A 22,935-nucleotide genomic window follows, 5' to 3' on the forward strand; every position below is an offset into this window, starting at 1 on the left:
TTGATGGCTCTATAGGTGAGGGAGATAAAGTTAGTAAGAGGAAATAAGGGATATTTTGGTGGTATCCACAGAAAATAAGCCCCATAAGCATTCTTTGGAGGGGCTTATGGGCGTAAGGGGTGCTTGGTTTGTAAGGGCTTGAGAGGCTTATTACGAGAACAAAGTGGTGTTTAGTTGTAGCGGTTTATAAAAAGTCCTGCACTTGATGATAACCTTTCAATCCCTCGTTAACGCACCTGTAGGTGAGGAAGACCAGGACAGGGAGAGGAAAGATGAGATGTTTTGATGGGTCCACGGAAAATAAGCCCATAGATATCTATTGTTGGGGCTTATGGGTACAAACCTCACCTTTAAGTCTTTATATTTGAATAAAAAAAGATTTATTAAGAGCTTATTGATGGGTTTATAATAAATCCCTCCAAACCAAACACCCTCTAAACCTCACCTAGTGGGGCTTGTAATAAGCTCCTCCGAAACAAACACCCCTGTAAAACGCAGTGGTTCTTTCTGCTGCCATCTTCACATTGGTGATCAGAGATTAAATGACCACCGAATAGGAAATTTGGGCGAAGAAAATAGAAAACACTATAGCCACAGATTAGCTCATCAAATATATTGCCGAAATACGAAACCTCAATATCTCTGCACAAAGTTGCCTTCCCGACTGTTGTTCTTCGTTACCAAGCTCAGCTCGTACAATAAAAATCTTATGATGCCTAATTTTGCATATCTTTATGCTTATTCTTCCATCGCTGTAGTAGTAATAGACCTGTTAAGCTCAGGAGTGGCACGCAGATCAGTCGTTTGCCTCGTTCCACTCGGCGATGGTCAGGGTGTGCCGCCCGCCGCAGGCCACGTACTTCGCCTGCCACTGCCCGTCGGAGCTGGTGCTGGTCTTCGGCTGCGGCAGGTCGATGGGCACCTCCAGGGGGTGGCCCGTTGTCACCTTCCTGCCGTATCCCAGACGGCCATGATCACCCCTACCATACTGTCAAAGCAGAAGGGTTTCACGATTAACATGAGCAAGAAAGCTCAGAAAATTTTCTACAAGGTTAGTGAAACTTGGGTAAATTCCATACGGTTGATATTTACAAATCAACACTTCCCAAGTCGTCTGTCAAAGACTTCAAGTGTTCTTTATTTAATAAAGCAACATGGTCTGTTTATCTTCAGTGTCCATATATTATTACTCAACTATGGGCATGTTTTTCAGAACAAAAATCTGTTGCGGAGCTTGACAACTGACCACTGACTTGTGATGATGTTTGTGTCTCATGCTGGTATAAAAACATATACCATATGCAAGATTTACAAAGGCCATGTTTGCTCCAGTAGAAATTGCTTTAAAATTTATGTAAATTTGTTGCTAAATTCTTTAATTAGCTATTGGTGTTATTCTACCAAAAAAGGCAGTAAAAATGGTCAAGTGACCAAAGGATCTTCATTTATATATCCTAGCTCTGACCTCCAAAAGATACTTGCAAAGCACACGGTAACCAGCTGGAGAAAATTTTACTTACAGAAAACATTCGGCCATCTCGAGTTAGCGCAACTGAATGGGTTCCTCCACATGATACCTGCAAACATGGAGAATGAGCTCTGTTTCTCAACTTGGAGAAGAAAAATTGTTCAACCACTTCAGGGCAACAGAAAAGGATGAGACTGAAGTTAACATCCCAGGAATAGTTAAGGTGTATTACCTGAACAATATCTTCTCCAGCTAGAAGCTCAACCTTTAGGGGCACCATGTGACTACTCTTATCATCTCCAAATCCAAGCCTCCCATGTTCTCCTCTCCCCCAAGCATACACCTACATGTACCAAAAAAACAAATGAGCTACTATGCTTAACCGTGTCGTGGACTAAAACACACTTTTGCTCTAGTCACTGATGTGAGATGAATAGATGATGCAGTTAAAGGAAATACTTGTTGTCAAGATGAAAAATAATAAATTGAGCTTGGATCAGGTCATCTTGCTCATTCCTTTGAATTTACAAACATAGCAGAGACGCCTAAGTGCATATCTGCTTTTTCCCAACACAGCACCAATGTGCTTTGCATGTACAATGTTTGTTTCTAAATAAGAAGCCACAAGCCCTCGCTATTGTCTCTTAAAAGAAAACCTAAGCAGCCTAGTTAAGTTCATCTCCCAACATACACCCTCGTCATGCTCCCCCTCATTCTCTCTTCCTTGATATGCAGTAGAATACTTAGCCTGTCATGCCTTATAGATTTTTCATCATTTTCTTGTAATCAGTGCCAGTGTCCTACTGGGCTAAACATATTTCCATGGCATTAATGTTCATTTTGCAGAAAATTTAGAACAAGGCCCACATGAACAAGATCAGTGGAACTCAAGTAAACCTGAGTCAGTAGCATATTTTGAACAAAGGTCTGTATTTGTTTCAGATGAGCTCAGCATGGTTAACACCCTACTCTAGTTTACTTTCATTATACAATATGTATTGTAAATAATTATTTTCAGGGATATAATATGGACATCTTTCAAGCACGCTCTAAATAACGAGCAAGTCTGAATTTACAGTTCAACAATGTGTATGTGTATAACATGACAACAGCCTTCACGAATTTAATTCCCTAGAATGCAAGAATAGTCTATTGCCAATTAAATCTGTGTCATCTCGTGGCTTGGCAGAATAAAGCAGTATCTAGACAAGATGGTAATCCTTAAGTCAAAATAGTTGAAATACCTCTCCCTCGTTAGTTAGTGCAGTTGAATGCCAACCTCCAGCAGCAATGTCAACCTGCAAATGGACATTGGAGTATATGTAACAAGCGAGAAATCAGGAAGCCAATGTGCAGATAAAATATCCATTTATCAGCAACTGGTGTACGATTCTTTGTATTAGCAACATCAAACATATTTATTGCTAATGTGCGATGATTACAACTTGAAGTCCCGAACAGAGTAAACTTGTTGGCCAAACCAAGCTTAACTCCTTGCAAGTCGATATGAATTTTAGATTGGTGTGGTAAAAAGAACTAAGTTTGGATTTATTTTATTTTTTTTACTTCAGTTGGCCAGCAAGCCAGCTCAACTTGAGAAAACCCCACGTGTACACTGATAATTTAGAAATGTATTAAAAGTTCAAAGAAAAAAGAAATGAACGTGACTGACCAATAAGAGATCAGATAGCCCCTCAACACGGATTGGTTGTGACCTTGGTTGGGTATCTCCAGTTCCCAGCTGACCATACTCATTATTACCCCATGCCCACAAAATTCCATCATCTGTTAGTGCCAAATTATGGAATGCGCCTACCGCAATCACCCTCACTTTCTGAAGGCCTTGCACACGTACTGGTGTAGATATTTGCTTGCTGAAAATGACAGATGCTCAACAACAGATGCAAGGAGACAATAACAAATCAAATAAAACAAATTGAAGATTTTGGCATAAGGCACCATACATATCACCAGGAGGCCATGGCTGCCCCCATGTCCAGACGTGACCTTCTTGAGTCAAAACCACTGAGTGCGTCCCTCCAGCAGCTACCTAGAATTAGCAAATGAATAAGCAACCCAAAAGCTAATGAACGGAAATCATGCGTGCAGGAGATAAAGTTGCAGCGTCATATAAATTATCCCAGTTCCAGTTCCAGTCCAGGGGACAGGAATAATTCATACAGACATGAGACATTATAAAAGTTCGAGTTCCATCATATAAACTATCCCATATGTGGTTCGCAACCGAACTACTTCTTTGGCAACAAGGCATATGCCAAAGTGACAAGACGATCCACAATTTGTTGGATTCCCCACAAGCAGCGCACTGAACAAAAATTGCTAAAAGTTCCAAGAACATCCTCACTGGTGTTTACCACAACGCAGGAATCAAATTCCACTCACCTGGCGGACTTTGAGCTTGGGCGCGCACCGCTGTGGGGTCGGGATGTCCCTCCTGAGCGCCCTCGTCCCGTCCTCCTTCCTCTCAGGCTCCTCGCCGCACTGCCCGTACTCGTTCCCCCCTGCACCATCGACGCACATTGCATCAAACCAGCCATGAATCGGCCATGGACGGCGCCAGGAAGCGGGCCCGCTTACCCCAGGCGTACGCGCGGCCTTTGTCGTCCACCGCGAGGCAATGCCACCCACCAATCGCCGCCTGGAACCAACGAAACCCACAGGGAGAGCATGTCTCGTCAGCAGCGCAGGGACGCGAATCTCGCGGCTAGAGCGGAGCCGGGGCGCACCTGGACGATCCTGACGCCGGCGAGGGCGTCGACGGGGCCCGGGGAGCTCTCCGTCTTGGTCTCCGGCGGGTGCCCGAGCGTGCCGCGCTGGTTCCACCCCCACGTGAAGAGCTGGCGCGCGGCAAGAGGAACCCCAAAGCAAACACGGGTCAGAACTCAGAGCAGAGGCTCGCCAACAAATGAGCGAACAATAGGCAGCGGTCGGGAAGGGGACGGGACGCACGCGGCCGTCGTCGCAGATGGCGAGGGAGTTGCGGCTGCCGGCGACGACGGCGGTGACGTTGTAGGGCTCCAGCGCCTCCACGCAGTGGGCCCAGTCCTTCTCCTCGTTCCCGCCCATGCCCAGCTGCCCGTCCTCCCCGGAACCCCTGCAGGCACGAAAGAGAGAAATCAGCGGCGGCCGCACCCCGAGAGACGGACTGGGCTCCCCCGCGGCGGGAGCGAGCGCGAGCGCGATGGCGGGAGAGTGGGGCGCACCACGCGAGGACCGTGGTGGCGCGGGGCGGGGGCGCCATGTCGGCCGAGCTCCGCCGCCGCGTCGGGACCGCTCGGTGTCGGTGGGAGCGGAAGGGAATGGAGAGGGGCGAGCGACCGAGCGAGCAGCCGACGGCGCACGCGGTGGAGGTGGGTTTCCGTGCGCCGCGGCAGGGGCAGGTCTGGGGCCGGGATTTGGGGCTCTCCTGCCGCGGCCTGCCCGGGGCAACTGGGCAAGGGCTATCTTTTCGGGAGCGTGTCTGTCCGGGGGCGCCGTGCGTGTACGGCGGCGGGCCTGGGTTTTGGTGCTCGGCGCAAATAGGGTTTTGGGTTGGGGCGCAGGGTGAGGTGCGGTGAGGTGGACTCCACGGCTTGGTGAGTCACCCAAATGGCCAGATTGGTGCTGGTGACCGCAAAAGATTCTTTGGCCGCAGTGCCGCTATGCCATGCACTCACTGGTGGCGATGCAAAGGATGGACGCTAGTTTAGCTTGCGGTTGCAGTTGGTGGTGTGAGGTTTGAGATGATTTTTTTTTTGTTGGTTATGGTATGGTAACGTGGAAGATGAATGCTATTAGAAGGGGGTTGGTACCTGGTACGGAAAAAAATGTGACTAGTCACGTTAAAGTTATGTCATTTTTGTTGAATGGGCTAACGAGGGCGGCGGTTATTGAATAAGTTTGTTGTATCCCTGTTGTCACTTTTATTAAAAGATGATGTAACGCTAGTTTGTAAGCTGTTTTTGGCTGGGTTGGATCCAAACGGGACCAAAACTAATATATAATTAAAGCTCTTCTAACTGGCTAAATAATAATTATCCAATTAGCTACCTAGCTGATTCCAGTTGATCGATTAGTTTGGTGGATTCAAACGGGGAATTTGTTATTTCTTATTTGCGGAGGTGGGACTGCTTAAAATATGCTTGGGCAGCAAAAAGGAAAAAGATGGCGAAGACGGGCCAAACCACTCGAAGGGTCTGTTTGGAACCGCTTAAAATCTGCTCACGGCCCGCTCAATGCACACAGGCTGATAGGCCCATGCAAAACCCAACAACCATATTTGTGCAATTGTGCCACCCTGGGTAGCTGAGAAGGCAAGCCCATCAGGTCAGCGGGCCGTATGGGCCCAAGTAAAGCCTACCCGACGCCACGTGAGCAGGTGCACGTCGCCCCCGTCGCCGTCCCCTTTTCCATGGTTCGGCATCCAACGGATATACGCCCAATCACTCCGTCCGCGCGGCCGACGACAGGAAGGTCGAGGAGAAAGAAATATCCCCCGTCCTGCCTCATCCGATCCCAGCGGTGCTTTCTTCTGTGTTTGCGTGGGATCTTCAGAGTCAGAGGTGGACGGGTCCGCCCTCGGTCGTGCTGGTGTTCAGAGGTCGAAGCGGAGTGGTGAAGTCCCGGTTGGTCTGTCGTTGCTGCAGGGCACAACACAAGCATTAGCAACGCATGCAGCTTGCCACTTTGACCTGGACGACGACTCGGCGCCGGCCAAGGACTCGATGGTTACGGCAGCGTTCTTGTCCTGATGATTGGCGGTCGCGAGTGGGTGCTGAGCGCCCTCCTGCAGCCGAGGGGAACGCATGCGCAGGGTACAACAGGTCGGTGTGAAGGTCGCTCATGCCGTACAAGTGGAATGTTTTCCAGTCGCCAACGGTGTACTCCGTGGTGTAGGTGTAGTGCGGTGCAGGCATGCAAGCGGGCGACGCACGGCGTTCGCTCGTTTCCCCCTGCGGCCTCGGCCCGGCCTGCCCGGCCTCCCGCAAGTGGATGAATCGGCAGCGCAAGCAGGCCGGACACAGCACATGGGCGCCATCGCGTAGGCCGTGGACCGGCCGGCTCGGCGCCCCTGGCCGTTTGCGCCGCCGATGCGTGGGAATACGATGCGGCCGCTCAGCTTCCCGCCGGCCGCCGTGGTCGCGTCCGCTAACGCTTCGAGCGGGTGGATTGATGGCTCGGCGGTCACTGTTGTGCTGCTGCTGCTACCTCCTCATCCAGTTGAGGCACGGCACTGTACTGGACAGTACTCAGCGCCTCCAGTCTCCGGGCTTGGAGACCGTCGGATCGGGAGCCCGACGGCTGGGATGAGCCGGAGAGGCGATGCTTCTAGAGCGAAAGCGAGTGGAATACGTCACGTGCGGCGCGGTGAACCTGCCCACCCAGTCAACCAAACGAAGCCTCGCGGCGTCGCCCTCGCCCGCTCTCTCTCGCAGCTCCCGAGAGGAGCCGGGTCAGACCAGACCGGAAGCCATCCCCCCACCCCGCCTCGCTCGCTCCTCCCGCGGGGCCCACCGCGTGGCGCCCTCCGCCACCGCCTCGTCTACCCGCGCGCGCCGCGCCACCTGACCAGCGGGGCCACGGACCTCTGGGCCCGCCTGGCGGTGCCCCGCGGCGGCCTAGGCGCGCGTGGGGACGGGACGGGGGCAGCGTTAAATAGTTTTGGCCGTTGCGGGGATGGGATGGAAAGGCGGTGGCGGCCGGGGGGTGGGTGAGCTGGATCCAGCTCCGACGGCGGCGACTTTGTCGCCGGGTGGCGTGATGATTACGACGCCGGCCGCGGCCGGCCCGAGCAGGGCGCGTCCCCCACCCTTTTTCCTCTCGTCGTGCGGGCAATTTCCGTTTTCATTTTATTTTATCATTCTAATAAAATCAAAAATGGGGTTTTACGTTTTTGCCCCGAGCGCATCGATCCATCCGGCCGGCGGGCGGGGCTGAGCGAGATCCCCTGCGCCGCGCGACTCCGCTGGCCCCGTGTGGTGAGCCCGCGGCTGGAATTTGGTAGCAGGCTGTGACGACCAACGGCTAAATGGGAGTACGGGACCGTGGATTCGACGCGTAGACGATCTCCCTTCGTGCACTTCGCAAAAGCAGAAGAAAAAAAATGAGGGAAGGAGGACAAGATAATCGCTCTGCTTAATGCCAGCGTCAAGGTGAGGCGAATCGGGTGATCGTGCCGCGCCACTAACTCGTGTGGTAGTACGACTTTTTTAACTAGTAATAATGGCTGTCATCGCGTGACGACGTCATCTGTGTATCCGGAACAATTCAGTCACGATGAAACTGTGCAGCGGATCTTTGCGGATTTGGCTGCGATTCCCTTTTGGAATCGACCGTTAGATTTCCGAGAAATCCATCAAGTTTCAGCCTCGCTAGTCGGTGCGACTCTGCGTCGAGCTCCCATCGAATGTTTGATTACTAATTAAAAATATTAAATATAGATTAATTATAAAATCAATTGCACATATGGAGTTTAATTTAAGAGACGAATTTATTAAGTATAATTAATTTATAATTTGATAATATGTTGCTACAGTAAACATATGGTAACGATGTATTAATTAGATTTAATAGATTGGTCTCGCGATTTGATCATCATTATAATTACCTCATGTTTAGTCCTCCTAATTAAGTAAGATTCGACATGACAAGCACCGAACTTTAGTTCATGGAACTAAACACCTCCTTATTAAGCATTTTTTTAAGTCGGCGATCTGTATTGATGGGTCGAGCTTGTTTGCGGTGTTTGCCTCTTTCTTTTCCTTTTTCTGGTTCTTCTCGTATGACTTCTTTTTCTTCCTTAATTTTAATTTTAGGAACGAGACTATTCTATGCAATATGTTTGGTTGGAGAGATGGAGCCGTTCCATTTCATATTTGGTTGGAGATATAAGAATAGATCTATCATCATTCCGTTAAGCACCATTACGTGGGACCTATCTACCATCATCCAATCCTCTCCCTTCCTCTCTCCCACTATAGCAACTCGAGCTCCTCGGCCATGGCTCTGCCCGCGCCGCCCGAGGTCCTCCGACGGCCGCTATTCGCCTGCGCCGCCCGAGCTCTGCCCGCCGCCACGCTCCACCCGAGCTCTGCCTGTGGCTGGCCTCCGCCCACGCTCCGCCGGCGGCCACGCACCGCCCGAGCTCAGGGGGAGCAGAGGATCGTGAGGAGAAGGACGGCGCCGGGAGGAAGCGCGCCAGGAGGTAACAAAGTTGAACGGGAGCGAACTCGTTCAGTGGTTTTTGCGGAACAAGCTCATCCCGCATATTGAGCGAATATTCGCTCGTGGAGATGGCTCCGTTCACATGTTCGCAAACCAAATGCAGGATGGAGCGGCTCCATCCCGTTCGGCTCCCCAACCAAACGGAACCTAAAGAAACGGGAACGCTACGGTAGCGCGAGTTCATAATTGTACCACGTTCAATAAGGATCTCATGTAAGCAGATAATCGTTACCACTAAATGCGCAGTGCAGCGGAAGATGAGTTGGAGTAGACTTGATCCAACGTAGTTGCGCGTCGGTGTAGAGAAAGTAGTCGATCTCGTCCCACGAGCCGATCTCCTCGTCTTCACCCTAGCAACAGCCTTGCGCCGCCTGTAGCTGATGAGGAACAACAACAGTGCCTCCACGGAGTCCACATGTACAGGGATGGAACGCCGAGTGCTGGTGCGTTAGAACTGCGCACACGGTGAGGTTTCAGGCGTCGAGAGAAGGGGAGGTGTGGCCAGGGTTTGGGCACGGTTGAATGTCCGCCCCTAGCCCCCACCTTTTATAATTATAGAGTACCTTAATGGGCTTCCAGATCGTAGCCCCATTAGTAACCCTTATCTCTATGAATCAATATCTGATGGCCCTTAATCCAAATTGCTCTTAATCCGAATTGTTATTATTGGCTCGTGGGCACATCACCGACAGAAACATGCTCACGTCAAGTTCCTCACCTCTCATGTAGCCAGCGTGGCATCTAGCGCTTGTCTCCGAGGATTTCTATCTTCTTCTCTAACAAGTAAAAACCTCCATTCTTTGCGGTGGTGATCGAATCTGGCAGGAGCAGTGCTGATTTTGGACTTGCAAAGGGGAAAGACAACAGGGGCGAAGCCAGGCCACAAGCTCACCGGGGTCATGTGTATCAAATGATGGGTCATCAAGCACTATTAACAAATATTAACAGTGATTTTCGTTGCATGTTACAAAATTCGTTGGGGCCGGCGGACCCGGTGAGAAGCTGCAGCTCCGCCCCTGTTTCGGTTGAAATATTTGTTGGCATTATTTTGTTTCCATTTCCTTCCTTTCTCGATGCAAAGGAATTAGAGTGAATAGAAGTAGCAGAAGAGAGGTGAAAACGGAACTGATGACAAGGTGAAAGGTTTTGAGTGAAGGTGGCCATAGCTCAAGGCCCTATGACCTATCATCCTTCAGGTGAGAAGATGAAAGGTTTCGAGCCCGAAGGTGGCCATGGCTCGAGGCCTTGCCATCCTCAGACCATTTTGGTGAAGCCAAGCTACCATGTATGTCGATGAATTGGAGCACAATATTTCAAACGAGGCTACTGAAATTCTCTGGCTAGATATCTGTTGTGGTGGTGTTTATAGATTGCACATGCATGTTTATTGTGACTTTATTTACTTTATTTGTTGCAACTAATAGATTTAACTTGCTTTTTTGCACTAGTATCTCAATCTTTTCATAATTTTCTTTTGAATTAATCTGATGATTTAGATATCTTTTAAGCTAGCTTTTGCTCTCCAACTTTTCTAGATAAATGTTATCTATAATATTGCTAGAAATGTTGTGCTACATTCATTCCATAAGTGATAACCATTGTGACGGCTCTAACTTAGTTATGACCTACACTCCTGCGGTAACCTTTGGGACTATAAGCCGTTTTGTAGCGGTAGTGTTGGAAGACTTTCGTCTATAAAAACTTGACGGAAAGAGGTAGACAGCCTTCTCGGTTTTGAATTAAGAAGGAAGCAGGGCTCGATCTCGGATCTCCTAGCTGAGAGTGACTCCACCTAGCCAACAGCCCACGAGAGCACCTGCAGAAGACTTTCATCTACGAGACATCCCAAGTAGATGCCATGTAATGTCATAATGTGTAACTTTCGGAAGACTCAATTCAAATGATCGCATGGAAGACAAATGATAAAAGTCTTCATGGTATCCAAGATTGATGAAATGCATAAAACGTTCCATACATGCTGAGATTTTTGTCGCAAATGGGAAAAGGTTCATTGAGATTTGTGTTATGTTTTGTTTATATATAAACTACAATCTTTTGATCCCCAAGGAAACCAATACTGCTATTTTCTAAGAGCAACTCCAACAGATTAGCTAAATGGACTTGGTTAGGTAAAAAAATAAAAAACTCTGGTGAAAAGGCCATCCAACAGCCTCGTCTTCGTGCTCGGTAATGCATCTCGCTCGGCATCCCCGCACCCTCGCTAGGCATATTTGCCGAGCTCAGCGACTCGGCATCCTCCCCAATCCCGCGCTCTTGGTCCTCCTTCCCGCGCTCGCGCTCGTCGTTCCCGCGCTGCTCCCACCCTCGCGCCTTGTCCTGCTCATCCTCCACCTCCCGCGCCGCCGGCGGCTTCACCAACGGCCGCCGCCCCCGCCGCCGGATCCCGCGCTCTGACACCCTGGCGCCGCCGCTCTGGCACCCTCCTGCGCTGGACGCCGCGCCACCACCACGCCCTACTGCCGGCGAGCTCGCGCCATGTTCAGGCCCTCACGTTCTAGGTCAACAGCGGTTGGGGACAGCGGAGCGTGGGATGGATCCGCCGCGTTCCCGCTCACTGACGAGGACCTGGATGGTATGCGGTGCTGCAGTGGTGAGATCCTCATTGCACATCTCAATTTGAGGTCCTTGATGCATAGTCTGAAATTGAGTTCGCATATTCATCTGAATTTGATGATGAAAAAAGTCAATCTATAAGCTCATCTTGCACAAATATATGTAGTTTTGTGGAATGAACTACTCGCTTATGAATAATATGCTATTATCTACAAAACTATGTGCTTAAACTTGACAGGTTCAGATAATATGCTACTATTTGCTTAAACTTGACAGGTTCAGATAATATGCTACTATTTGCTTAAACTTGACAGATTCAGTTTGTGTCATAACAATGTTTTTCCTTTACTAGTGAATATCAATCTTGTATGGTCTGAGTGATGTATTTGTGCAAAGTTAATAGTGACCATGTTTTTCTCTGTGACAGGTGCTACACAATCAGGGTATTTCACTGACCTCCTAGTTAATGATCTTGAAGAATCTCAAGTTGCCGCACCTACTAGTGATCCAAACATCAATGAAGGTCCTGCAGCAGCCAAGAGTTCTCAGGGTAGGACCAAAAATTTCACTACTGAGGAGGACATCCTTCTTGTGTCAGCTTGGCTGAATGTGGGTATGGATCTTATGCAAGGAGTTGATCAAACACAGAGCACAATGTGGGCAAGAATATATGAATATTTCCATGCAAACAAGTCGTTCGAGTCAACACGTACCGAAGTTTCTATAATGAATCGTTGGGCAACTATACAACATGATGTCGATGTGTTTTGTGGATGTCTGAGGATAGAGGCTAGGAACCAGAGTGGTTCTAGAGTAGATGACAAGGTATTTATATTATTTCAGTGGTATGATCATTTGTCTCAGATTGTCATTGTCATGTTAATTTTGTTTCAAATTTGCAGATCTCACAAGCATGTGCACTGTTCAAGGCCGAAGACAAGAAGCATAAAAAGTTTACCTTGATGCATTGCTGGAACATCCTGAAGGACAAGCCCAAGTGGATGGACAAGCGGAAGGAACTTAATTGTGCCAAAAAAATAAGCAACAAGAAACAGAAGACATTGGCAAATCCAAGTCCTGCATCAGTTGAACCTGCTGCCCCAGATGCTGGTCATTCTGATGCTCAACCATCAGGAAGAACGGGCGGAAAGAACAAGGAGAAACAGAAGCTACGGAAGGGTAGAATCATCGAAGCAGTGGACTATCTAATGGAAAAGAAGAAAGAAGCTGACCTTGAGCGAGAGTTGAAGAAAGAAGAGAGGTGCAAGAAAGCCTTTGCTCTGCAGGAAGAAAGGATCAAATTGGAGAGAGAAAAGTTTAAGTTCCAAAAAAGAGCTGAAAGAGGACAAAATTATTGCTATGGATTTGAGCACAATGACCTTCGATCAATAGCAGTATTATCAAGATGGTAAGAATAAGATTCTGGAAAGGCGTTTGAATATCTAGATTTCGATTTCTTCCCAATTTAGTTCAGGTTCAGTTATGAAACTGTTTAGTTTAGGTTTAAGTTCAGTCTATCGTTGTCTACCTTTGTCGGTCATGAAACTGTTTGAGTTACCTTGTGATGGTACTGTTAAGTAATTTGTGGGTACTATGCACTTAAACAAGAGTCGTGTTTGCAATATATTTTTATCATCTGGATGCACTTGAACAAGGCCTGTATATGCTTGATTTGGGAGCTGCTGATGTATATGCTTGATTTGAGAGCAGTATATGCTGCCTTGCTGTATATGCTCGAACTGATCTGTGTTCAGTTAGGCAATTACGAAGTGCACAGATTGTCGGTGCTAATTCAGAGTTCAGAGCAGCTGTTCACATATGAAACAAAATGAATATTGCACACCAAATAACAGGGTATATGGACACCACACTTTGAGAATTCAAAATAAATATTGCATAATAAAAAGTATCATCCTCTCGAATAATTATTAAATGGAGTACACAAAATTAAGCAACATTAATCAATATTGTATAACTCTTCATGGTTTTGCCACAAGTGCTTGATCAGGCCTGAAGTTGAGTGTGGTTTCCTTGTCCTTTATGTTTTTGTAATTCTCAATGAAAGCATCAAGTTCAGGTGCAGCATCATGGGAAACTATCACCCTTCCTCATAGTTGCATGCATATTGGTCCTTATCGTCGAAGTTGTAATCGTGGTCATCTCGCTTGTCTTCAATAATCATGTTATGCATTATGATGCAAGATTATGATATTATGGAGCATGTCTTTATCCCATAAACGAGCCGGGCTATGAACAATAGCAAAACGAGATTGTAGAACCCTAAATGCCATTTCAACATCCTTGTGCCATGGCAAAATATTTTTTTCTTATTACCTTGTGGCTTTGGAATGATCTTCACAAAAGTTGCCCAGGATGGATATATCCCATATGCTAGATAATAACCCATTTTAATATTCATGATCATTGATGTTAAAATTAACTTGTGGACCTTCCCCTCAGCAAGCCTTGTAAATATATAGAATCTTTGAAGCACATTAATGTCATTGTGTGAACCTGGCGTGCCAAAAAATGCATGCCATATCCACAGATCTTTAGATGCAACTGCTTCCAGTATAATTGTAGGCTCCTTTTTTAGCCCCTGTACATCCCGTGCCATACAGTAGGACAATTTATCCAGCTCCAATACATACAATATATGGACCCAAGCATATTAGAAAATCCTCTGTTTGCTCCGATTGCAAGTAACCTAGTGGTATCTTGTTCATTAGGCCTCCTTATATACTCTGGTTCAAAACCTCAACAACCGCTGCTACAAACTTTCTCAAAGCTTCTAGAGCGGTGCTCTCACCAATACGAATGTACTCGTCCAAAGCATCAGCCGGTACTCCATAAGCCAACATACGGAAGCCGTAACTACCTTCTACAGACAAGATAGTCCGAGCACACCGGCTGCGTTCCTCTTGTGCTTAAAATATTCGTCATGTTCCTCAACATCTTTCATTATGCGAAGAAATACATGCAACCTCATTCGAAACCTATATCATGATGCAATTAAATTAAATTACCAATACTATAATACAAGTCACATAAAAATTACATAAACAATATAGGGAACATGTGAACCTGCGTCTAAAGATGTTTACTGCTTAGTAGGGTTATCTGAGAAATAATCTTTCTAAAAGAAGATTGTAATATAACAACCTATCACAATGCAGTGCCTCATGTCCCTCAACAGATCCAATTCGACCTGGATTATTAACATAATCCTCTATGATCATTTGCGCGGCACTAAAAAATAAATCATCCTCGTCATCCGACGAAGAGGGATCAATCACTTCATTCGTTACGAACTCATTGAATTCATCATCGGACTCCGTACCGTCGCTCCTAAAAGGGCCTGCGTCGAAGAAGATCGCGGCATGCTGCAGGCGCGTCATAGCGGCGTCCTGGTCAGGGTACGGGGTCCTGGTCGGGGCGGCGTGCTGTAGGCGGCGTAGTGCTGGTCACGGTCCTGGAGGTCCCGACCACCGAAGGAGATGAGTTAAGGCTGTCTCCATCGGTAGCCTGTAAAGCGTTCTGTACTCTATATATAGAGGAAGATTCCGTTCTCTATTGCTCCAGCAGCGTTCTCTAAATGGTCCTCTAAAATAGAGAACGATACAGGTTTCCTCTATATATAGAGATTCTCTCTCCTCTTCTCTATTTTTTCTTTACGTTTCAAATACTGAATTAAATAAAAATAAAATATGTCCATAGCGTTTGAGGTATGATAAATACGTACGTACAAAAATTTAGAACAAAATACGTTTCTAATATAGGGTTTAATGTATAGAGAACGAGATTTAGAGAACGTTGTTGGAGAGAAATGAGATATAGAGGAGAGAATCTTGTAGAGAATTCTGTAAATGAAGAATGTAGAGGATGGGATTTGGAGGATATCGCTGGAGACAGCCTAAGGAAATAAACGCCGCAGGTAGGAGTCGCAGCGGCATCGCGGGGAGTCAGAGTCGCCCGGCGTCGTAGGAGAAGAGGAAAAGAGTCTAGTTTGCAAATTTTTTGAACCGGAGATACTGTAGCGCTTTCGTTTGTATTTGACAAATTTTATCTAATTATGGACTAATTAGGCTAAAAAGATTCGTGATGTACAATTAAACTGTGCAATTAATTATTATTTTTACATACATTTACTGCTCCATGCATGTGTCCCAAAATTGATGTGATGGAGAGAGAGCGTAAAAAGTTGGAATTTAGAGGGGAACTAAACAACCTCTCTATATTTTTTTATAGACCTTCCAACTAGCTAAATTTACTTAGAATTATTGCTAGACTGTTGGAGTTGCTCTAAGTACTCATTTATAATTGAAAGTTGCCGAACGTTAAATTCTAGAAATTTTTGCATTGAGTTTGTACCTTCCAAACTACACGGGACAGATTTATACCGGGTGATCACTTTTTAATCGTAGATACTTTTCTGACAAAGTAATAATCGTAGTACTTGACATGTTATTAGACAAAAGGTATTTGATTTATAGTTTTTTTCCAAAGAAGGGTAATTATATTTTTGTAACAATCTTTGCTGATAAGATTTCAGTTATATCTGGGTTCATTCCATGCAGCTCAATCCCAAGCCAAAAATACAGCCTGATAGATCGGTTGTCAGGATAGAAACAAGCGTTTTTAAAATTCCAAAGTCAAAGCCCATCCTCCTTGCTTTCATGCAAAGTGCAAAAAAAAATTGCAGCAACCCCAAACCAAAGCACTACGTGTCTCCGTTTGCCAATTCTCCAAAACCTGGAGCCCCTTTCCGCAAAAGCGCCCCTCCTTCTTCCCTCCGTTAAAAAACTTTCCCGTTCAGAGTCGCTGCGGTTTCCTTGCCCTCCCCCCGAATAAGACCAAATCCCTCCCCGTCCTCCCCCTCCCCCACCCCCCATTATTCTCTCCCCCAAATCTGACCCTCCCCTCGTGCGAGGTCTCCTCACCCCGACGCGACGCGATACGCACCACGCGCGAGATCTCTCTAGGGTTAGGGTTCCGCGGCGGCGGCGGCTGCCATGGACGACGCGGCGGCGGCGGCCCTGGCGGCGGCGAAGGGGCGGTGGACGCAGTGGGAGGAGGAGGTGGTGTCCAACGACCGCGGCCGGCGCCTCGTGCACTACTACCTCCGCGGCGAGGGGGACGCGAGGGAGCTGGCGGTGGTGGGGCGGGAGCGGAGCCCGCGGCACATGTCGTACGCCGTGCAGGGGCGGTTCCTGCGCGCGCTCGCGGCAGCCGCGGGGGCGGTCGCGGTGGCGCCGTCGCCGTCGCGGTCGGCCCCGGCGGCTGGGTCGGGCTCGGCGGCGGGGGCGGACGGCGGCGCGCCGAGGAGGTGGCGGTCCAGGCGGGAGGTCGTGGACTGGCTGTCCTCCCTCGTTTCCGGTAAGATTTTTTCCCTTCCGGGTTGTGTTTTTGGCCGATTTGGCGGTGGATTCAGGTGATTCGGTGCGGGTCTCTCCTGTTTTTGGCTTGATTTGGTCCTGTGGAAGGGAGGAAGCTTTGCCCGTTGCGTTTTGCGTTGAAATTTCGCGTGCTTTTGTTCGGATTCCAGGCGCAGAGACGCGGTTCTTGTGTTTTTGCCCCACATCTCCGCCTGTTTGGATGTGTTTTGTGCCGTGAATGATGAGTTCTTGTGTTTCGTCGGCCTATTTTTCTGCTTGGTTTGTTTAGAGAGCCACGTCTAGGACCCCTTGGGTTGCCGTCCGTTGATTTGTTCGTTTGGATTTGGGCGCGTTTCTGGTTTGTGCGCCTCGACGATTCCCCCCTTTACTCTGCGTCTCTTCTGCATATTTTGCTCGTTCTGCCTGACGGAGGAGGAACTCGTTACAGTCTTCTGCCGTGCTGAGCAGATCTGCGGTTCTATCTTCTATGCGACGCGATGTCTGTACGAGATTAGGTTTAGGCTGAGGAACGCGGATGGTTTATTTCCATTCCCATTTCCCGCTGTCTAGCTGATTTGGGCAACGAAAACCGTCGTCTTCCTCTTATTTTTGCTCTTGGGTGATTCTGGAATAGCTGTGGCTAGGCAACGCAGGGGCTTCACTTCCATTTCCTGCTGTGCCTAGTCTTATTTGGCAAGAAGAGATGCCTTCTTCCTCGTATTTTTTCCATTTGGCTGTTGGGGAATAGCGGCGGCTAGGGAACACGGATGCTTTACTAGCATTTTCTGTTGTGTCTAGCCTGATTTGGCAAGGAAAGCGTCCTCTTCCTCGTACTTTTCCATTCTGCTGCTGTTTTGTGGAATTCGGAGATAGCAGCTTGCTTTCGTCTCTTGTTATTTCTGGCCAAGTTGCAATTCTTGTTCTTGTCTTGTTTGCTTTGAGTTGATTGCTTTCTAATTTTAATTTGGAAGAGGGAAGATCTACTCGATTTCTGTACGCCGCTGCAATCTTTTTGTTTCACCAAACTTGCTTTGCTACCGAGGTAGTGCGCTTCAATCTTCTTGAAAAACCAGGACTGCATATTTTTTCATCTCGTAGTGTTGGAATTTCCGTGTGCTTCCTTAGCGGTAACTTTCTGTTTAGTCAGAATCGGATTTGGATTGCTTTTGGGTTCTTCTAGAAGTGAATATGATCTCGCACGGTTTGTTCAGTAAGTAATGCCTGTGAAACTCACGCCTTCTCCTTTTCCATAGGATTATGGAGAATACAGGTGTGACCCAGTGGAAGCAGCTGCTGGCTTCCTTTGGTCCAATTGCTTAACCTTGGCATTTGGGAATTGAGATAAACGAAGCAGCAGCATGAATGTAAACTCAATCAGGTGCCGTTTTGATCTTTCCTCGTATGGCCTCCCCGACCCATCTATGCAACCAATCCATAATTCCATATAACATGTACTTCAACCACACCCTGAACTTTCCTGCAAAAAATCTCTCCATTTCTTTGAAAAGCAACAAATTGTAGACTTGTAGGTGAAATTGATACGTGTGGCTTTGGGCTATGTTTTTATAGAATGAAGTGTTGTGTTGCAATTGTACAAAGGATATGGATTATCCCTGACTGAGAAGTTACTCGCAAGTAAATGTGCTTTCCGCCTTTTGTCCTTTTTGATGTGGTGATTTGCGCTTTCTCATCGTTCCTTCCCTTCTCCGGTTCCATTCCTTATTATTCTGTGTTTTGTTTGCTGTGCTGCCTTCCGTCTTGGTGTATGGTTGTTCTCTCCATTATATTGAGGTTTCAATTAATGGCTTTCTTGGTGTTTTTCTTATCGTGAATGTTGCATTTGCAGGTTGCAATTATGGTTATTCAATGTCTAATAGATGGAATGGAAATTCATATGATGACAATGACATTAACTGCACTCAAGTTACTGCTACGAAGGATGTTTCTTCTAGGGAAATTTCGAAAGATTTCACATGGTTGGGTTCTGCATGGCATTGCCAACAACGTTTGAAGCACTACAAATCTTTCTGCCGTAGGGGAATCACCATCTCGGTATGCCCACTCACTGTTAATTTTCATGATCTTTCTTTTATCTCTTGAGTATGTCACCTCTGCTCTTTGCTCTTAGTCAAGTATTGAAGTATAACAATTACATTTCTAACCTTTCCTGAAAGTCAGGCATAAAAGTGACCCCTTGAAAAAATGCCGGAGTCCTGAGTATTATATGGATAGTTCCATTAGATAGAAATGGATAGATTTTGTTGAAGATATGCTTGTTTTACTTTGTGACAAACGGTTTTTATTCTTCTAGTTCTTCTTACTTTGAGATGATATTAAGGAACCTTTTGGCATCATAGAAAGTTGAAAGTAGACGGAGATCTGGTGGCACTGATATTTGTTCGTGTAGCTTAAACTTTTAAGTCAGAACCTTAGTTGATATATTCCTTCTATATTTATAGGTGCATAGTTTTGTATACATCATGAGTGAAGAGATGAAGAGGCTTATTGCTTATGTGGAAGATCTCTATGAGGATACAAATTCATACAACATGGTCAAGGTGCGATGGTTCGACAAAGTTGATGAGGTTGGTGCTCCGTTGCCCATGGATGTAGATGACAGAGAGATTTTCCTTTCTCTTGGTCGTCAAGATCTCAATGTAGAATGCATTGATGGATTGGCTGCAGTCCTGAGCGGTCAGCACTATGAGAAGTTCAAGAATTGTACCAGATACAGCTTGTGGCAACCTTATTTTTGCTGCCGGCAGATTGATGATGATGAAATCAAGCCTTTTGACATCACACAACTTCAAGGGTACTGGAGCCAGGAAGTACTTAGGACCATGTTCAATACAACGTCCTCTCTGAAGGTGCGTTTCAAGGTCCCCAAATTTGGGCCCAGCCCAGATGGAGGGCTGAAGAGGAAGCGCGATGCATTCAGTGATGATGTGAATCCACAGAAGTTCCTTTGTTCTGGTGCTTCTATATCTAGTTTTTTGGGTGACAAACACTTGTATCCTGGTTGCCATGTGGAAGTTCTATCTCAAGATAGTGGTATAAGGGGATGTTGGTTTAGATGCTTGATCCTGAAGAGGCATAATGATAAAATCAAGGTGCGCTACCTAGAAGTTGAGGATGCGGACGAGACTGGAAATTTGGAGGTGCGTTATGTTCAGTTTTCTATAATTTATTTACTCATTCATGCAATGGACTTTTAAACTGAACTTTGACCTAATTTGACTCTGCAGGAGTGGGTTATGCTAACAAGAGTTGCTAAACCTGATCACCTTGGTATACGTTTCCTTGGAAGGCCAATGGTTCGCCCACAACATGTGGAAGAAAGCAAGGGCTCTTGCTTTGATGCTGGAACCATTGTAGATGCGTGGTGGCATGGTGGTTGGTGGGAGGGAATTGTGTTGCGGCAGGGAGATAATGGGCGTCTGCAAGTTTATTTTCCAGGTAACGTTACTCCCAATGGTTATGGGCATTCTTTTATTCTGCATAAACATTAGTAGCACAACGTTAGCATATTAAGGCCCAGTAGCTTACATTTTGTATGTTATGTACCACAGGAGAAAAGCGAGTAGCTGAATTTGTCCAAGATGAGCTGAGGCATTCCCTTGAGTGGGTTGGTAACAAATGGAATCCTTTGAAGGGAAGAAAAGACATGGCAAGCAAACTGACCTCCGCTGCAGACTCTGAAAGTGAAGATTTGATTCAGAAACAAATTCCACTAGATTTCAATACATCTCCAAAACCAGAAACACAGCAGGAGGCCCTTCGATTTGATGAGAGGCGTGATGAAAAATCTTCCATCAGCAAGATCTCACGTGATAATAAACGTGTCTTCGCTGACCTTACAAATGTTTTGAAGCATGATAACTTGAGGTGGAGGCCAAGGAAGCGCAGTAGAAGATCTGGCTCAAGAAGGCAGTTAGACACTAGCAGCGGAAGCAGCAGTGGAGACATGGACTCATCCAGCCCTAGTGGAAGTTCTGGTCATCTTAATTCAGTGCCTGACGAGGAGACATGCAAGAGCAGCGGAGAGCAGCGTTTTATGGGTGTGCCTGTGCAGGTTCCCAATCTTGTGATGTCCAGATGAAATCCAACTCACACCGTTTGAAGGCTAACATGTTATGCTTCTTCATTTCTGGAGTTACCCCAGCCTCGGCGAGATGTGGTTTTGTGCATCCCCAGGTTACCTTGCCACCCGGATCCAGATTTCGGGAGTTTTGAGGGCTCATCTGTTCTGATCACAGTTAGATGTGAAGATGTCACCAAAGGACCAGTATACAGCTTGTATGTATGACTGACCTAGATAAGTTTTTCCTGTTTTCTTTTACTTTCTAGGGGTGATAGGAACTTTGTTAGCGTCATGTTTAGTAGGCGAAGAATGGCTGAGTTTTGATTCCAGTTTTAGAGCTTTCAGTTTTTGACAACCATAGCCTTTGCTGTTAAATTTGTCCATCTAGTCTTGTAGCTGTGGTGCTTCTCACATAATGTTATCGTTCTGAATCCTGTACTGTAATGAAAGAAATATCACAAAAAATGGTTCGGTTGTTCGGTTTTCCCCTGTTTGGCTACTTGTTGAATTCTGTCATCACATTGCAGTGGACTTTCATTGTTGCTGATTCTCTGTGCAACGGAATGGTTGTGAAATGTGGAAATGGCTGCCGGCGGCAGTGCTATCTTTGGAAAATGGCGGCAATTGGTTGGTGGGAACAGTGAAGAATCTGATCCAGCTCTGCATGGCAACTAGTGATGCCGTTGGCAATGGTAGGTTTGACATCTGATGATGTTGGCAGCCTACTCTACTCTCTACTGCCGCCGGCGCCATTCTTGTTGCGCCACCTCTGGCGGTCAGATAGTCGATGTTCACACGGCGCTTCCAAGATTCCGATCGTGCTGTCCGATTATGGTATGCGCAAGAGTCCATCCTTGACAGAGCCCGTGTCCAACGCATCGTCACAAGGCCGGGCAGCCGGCGTCGGGTGCATACTCATACGTGCAAGGCAGCGAGGCAGCCTGCCATGGGCCAGAATCTGATTCGACTCGTTGAGAAGATGATGCTTGATGGTTGCCTCGACGAAAGCACAAAAGCTAGGTACCAATCCAAATCCCCTTATAGCCCCAGCTGCCTTCCCACTCGCTCACTGCCCTTGCAAACTAACCTCTTGCCCTCTTGGGTCGGGATCCTTCAGGACCACCTCCATCGCCGGCGAGGCCAGGTCGCGCCGCTGCCGGTCGTGGTCGAGCAGCTGGGAGTTTTTTCTTTTTCTTTTTTTTTTTTGATAAGATCAGCTGAGAGACTGATGAGCGGCAAGGTAACTGCTAATCACCATGGCGGCTGACGGTCCTGTGCTGCCATCTCCATGATCATGCTTGATGGAGGAGTTGGGACCGGGAGCGACTGACTGGTGTTGGTGATGTTGGGCGCAGTTCTACTGCATGACGATGAGGATGAACATCGACTGCAACGGGTGCTACCAGAGGATCAGGAGGGCGCTCCTCCACATGCAAGGTCAGCCGGAAAAGAAAAACCAACCAAAGGGGAGGTTATCAATCTCAGCTGAAAGCTAAGCTTCCAGCAAGTTACCACGCTTCCTCATGATCGAAAATTCTGAAGTAACGTCTTGCTGATGCTGTTTCATGGCATGTGCGAAGACCTGGAGAGCCACCTGATCGACCGGAAGCAGCACCGGGTGAGCGTCTGCGGCGCCTTCGTGCCGCGGGACGTGGCCATCAAGCTCCGCAAGAGGACCAACCGCCGCGTCGAGATACTGGAGATCAAGGAGGTCGACGCCGGAGGCGGAGGAGACCCGCCGTCGGAGGGCGGCGGCCAGCAGCGCTGAAGGAGTGGCCGCAGCCCGCCAAGGCAGGCAGGACACACACAGCCTCCGACCCCCTAGACCGGACCGTCTGCGTCCGTGCCGGCTTGGCGTTGCCCGCTTGCTTTCAGGTCCCACCCCACTGTAGCTCATGCCGGGTTGCTGTTGCCGTCCCGGTAATCTAGCGCCAATGGTCTTAGGCCTACACCTGTAGACTTGTAGTTGGAAGTTGGAACGCTGTTGCATTGGCGCACTGTTCGAAACAGATACCATTGTCCACGGATGCTCGCGATCACAGCCTAAAAAAACTTAGCCTTGGAGTATTTCGCCTGATGTGATGACGACGGTCACGAGCTCGGTGGTTCGCCGTCCCTTCCCCTGGGTCATGCTGCATCGCTACCGGTGGCGAAAGTGCACGGCCTTTTTACCTTGGAGTACAGTGCGCACCACAGCGGAACCAGCAGCGCTA

General features: G+C 47.5%; 3 protein-coding genes and 1 pseudogene across 4 annotated transcripts; 3 read left to right on the forward strand and 1 right to left on the reverse strand.

The window, feature by feature from the left end:
- Positions 1-576: 576 nt before the first annotated feature.
- LOC112898546 (ultraviolet-B receptor UVR8-like) lies at positions 577-4,912 on the reverse strand. The gene is made up of 11 exons (XM_025966881.1): positions 4,693-4,912; positions 4,439-4,583; positions 4,216-4,326; positions 4,067-4,127; positions 3,872-3,990; positions 3,433-3,518; positions 3,141-3,342; positions 2,713-2,766; positions 1,701-1,811; positions 1,521-1,577; positions 577-988 (listed from the first exon to the last, which is right to left on the reverse strand). The coding sequence occupies exons 1-11, from the start codon at positions 4,728-4,730 to the stop codon at positions 797-799; spliced, it is 1,176 nt and encodes a 391-aa protein (XP_025822666.1). The 5' UTR covers positions 4,731-4,912; the 3' UTR covers positions 577-796.
- Positions 4,913-11,188: 6,276 nt separating this feature from the next.
- On the forward strand, positions 11,189-12,712 carry LOC112898281 (annotated as a pseudogene).
- Positions 12,713-16,278: 3,566 nt separating this feature from the next.
- On the forward strand, positions 16,279-21,209 carry LOC112896304. 2 transcript variants are annotated; one of them, XM_025964234.1, is made up of 5 exons: positions 16,279-16,642; positions 18,488-18,693; positions 19,101-19,799; positions 19,887-20,097; positions 20,211-21,209. In XM_025964234.1, the coding sequence occupies exons 1-5, from the start codon at positions 16,279-16,281 to the stop codon at positions 20,738-20,740; spliced, it is 2,010 nt and encodes a 669-aa protein (XP_025820019.1). In that variant the 3' UTR covers positions 20,741-21,209. The 2 variants fall into 2 exon arrangements, with proteins under 2 accessions (XP_025820019.1, XP_025820020.1); XM_025964235.1 differs by lacking the exon at positions 16,279-16,642 and adding an exon at positions 17,895-18,019.
- LOC112896306 (heavy metal-associated isoprenylated plant protein 26-like) lies at positions 20,798-22,789 on the forward strand. Its single transcript, XM_025964236.1, has 5 exons — positions 20,798-20,937; positions 21,250-21,742; positions 21,840-21,962; positions 22,078-22,159; positions 22,303-22,789. Exons 3-5 carry the CDS (start codon positions 21,951-21,953, stop codon positions 22,488-22,490), a joined length of 282 nt encoding a protein of 93 aa, XP_025820021.1. The 5' UTR covers positions 20,798-20,937; positions 21,250-21,742; positions 21,840-21,950; the 3' UTR covers positions 22,491-22,789.
- Positions 22,790-22,935: the final 146 nt, after the last annotated feature.

The sequence above is a fragment of the Panicum hallii genome, chromosome 6 (assembly GCF_002211085.1).
Source record: "Panicum hallii strain FIL2 chromosome 6, PHallii_v3.1, whole genome shotgun sequence".
Classification (NCBI taxonomy): Eukaryota; Viridiplantae; Streptophyta; class Magnoliopsida; order Poales; family Poaceae; genus Panicum; species Panicum hallii.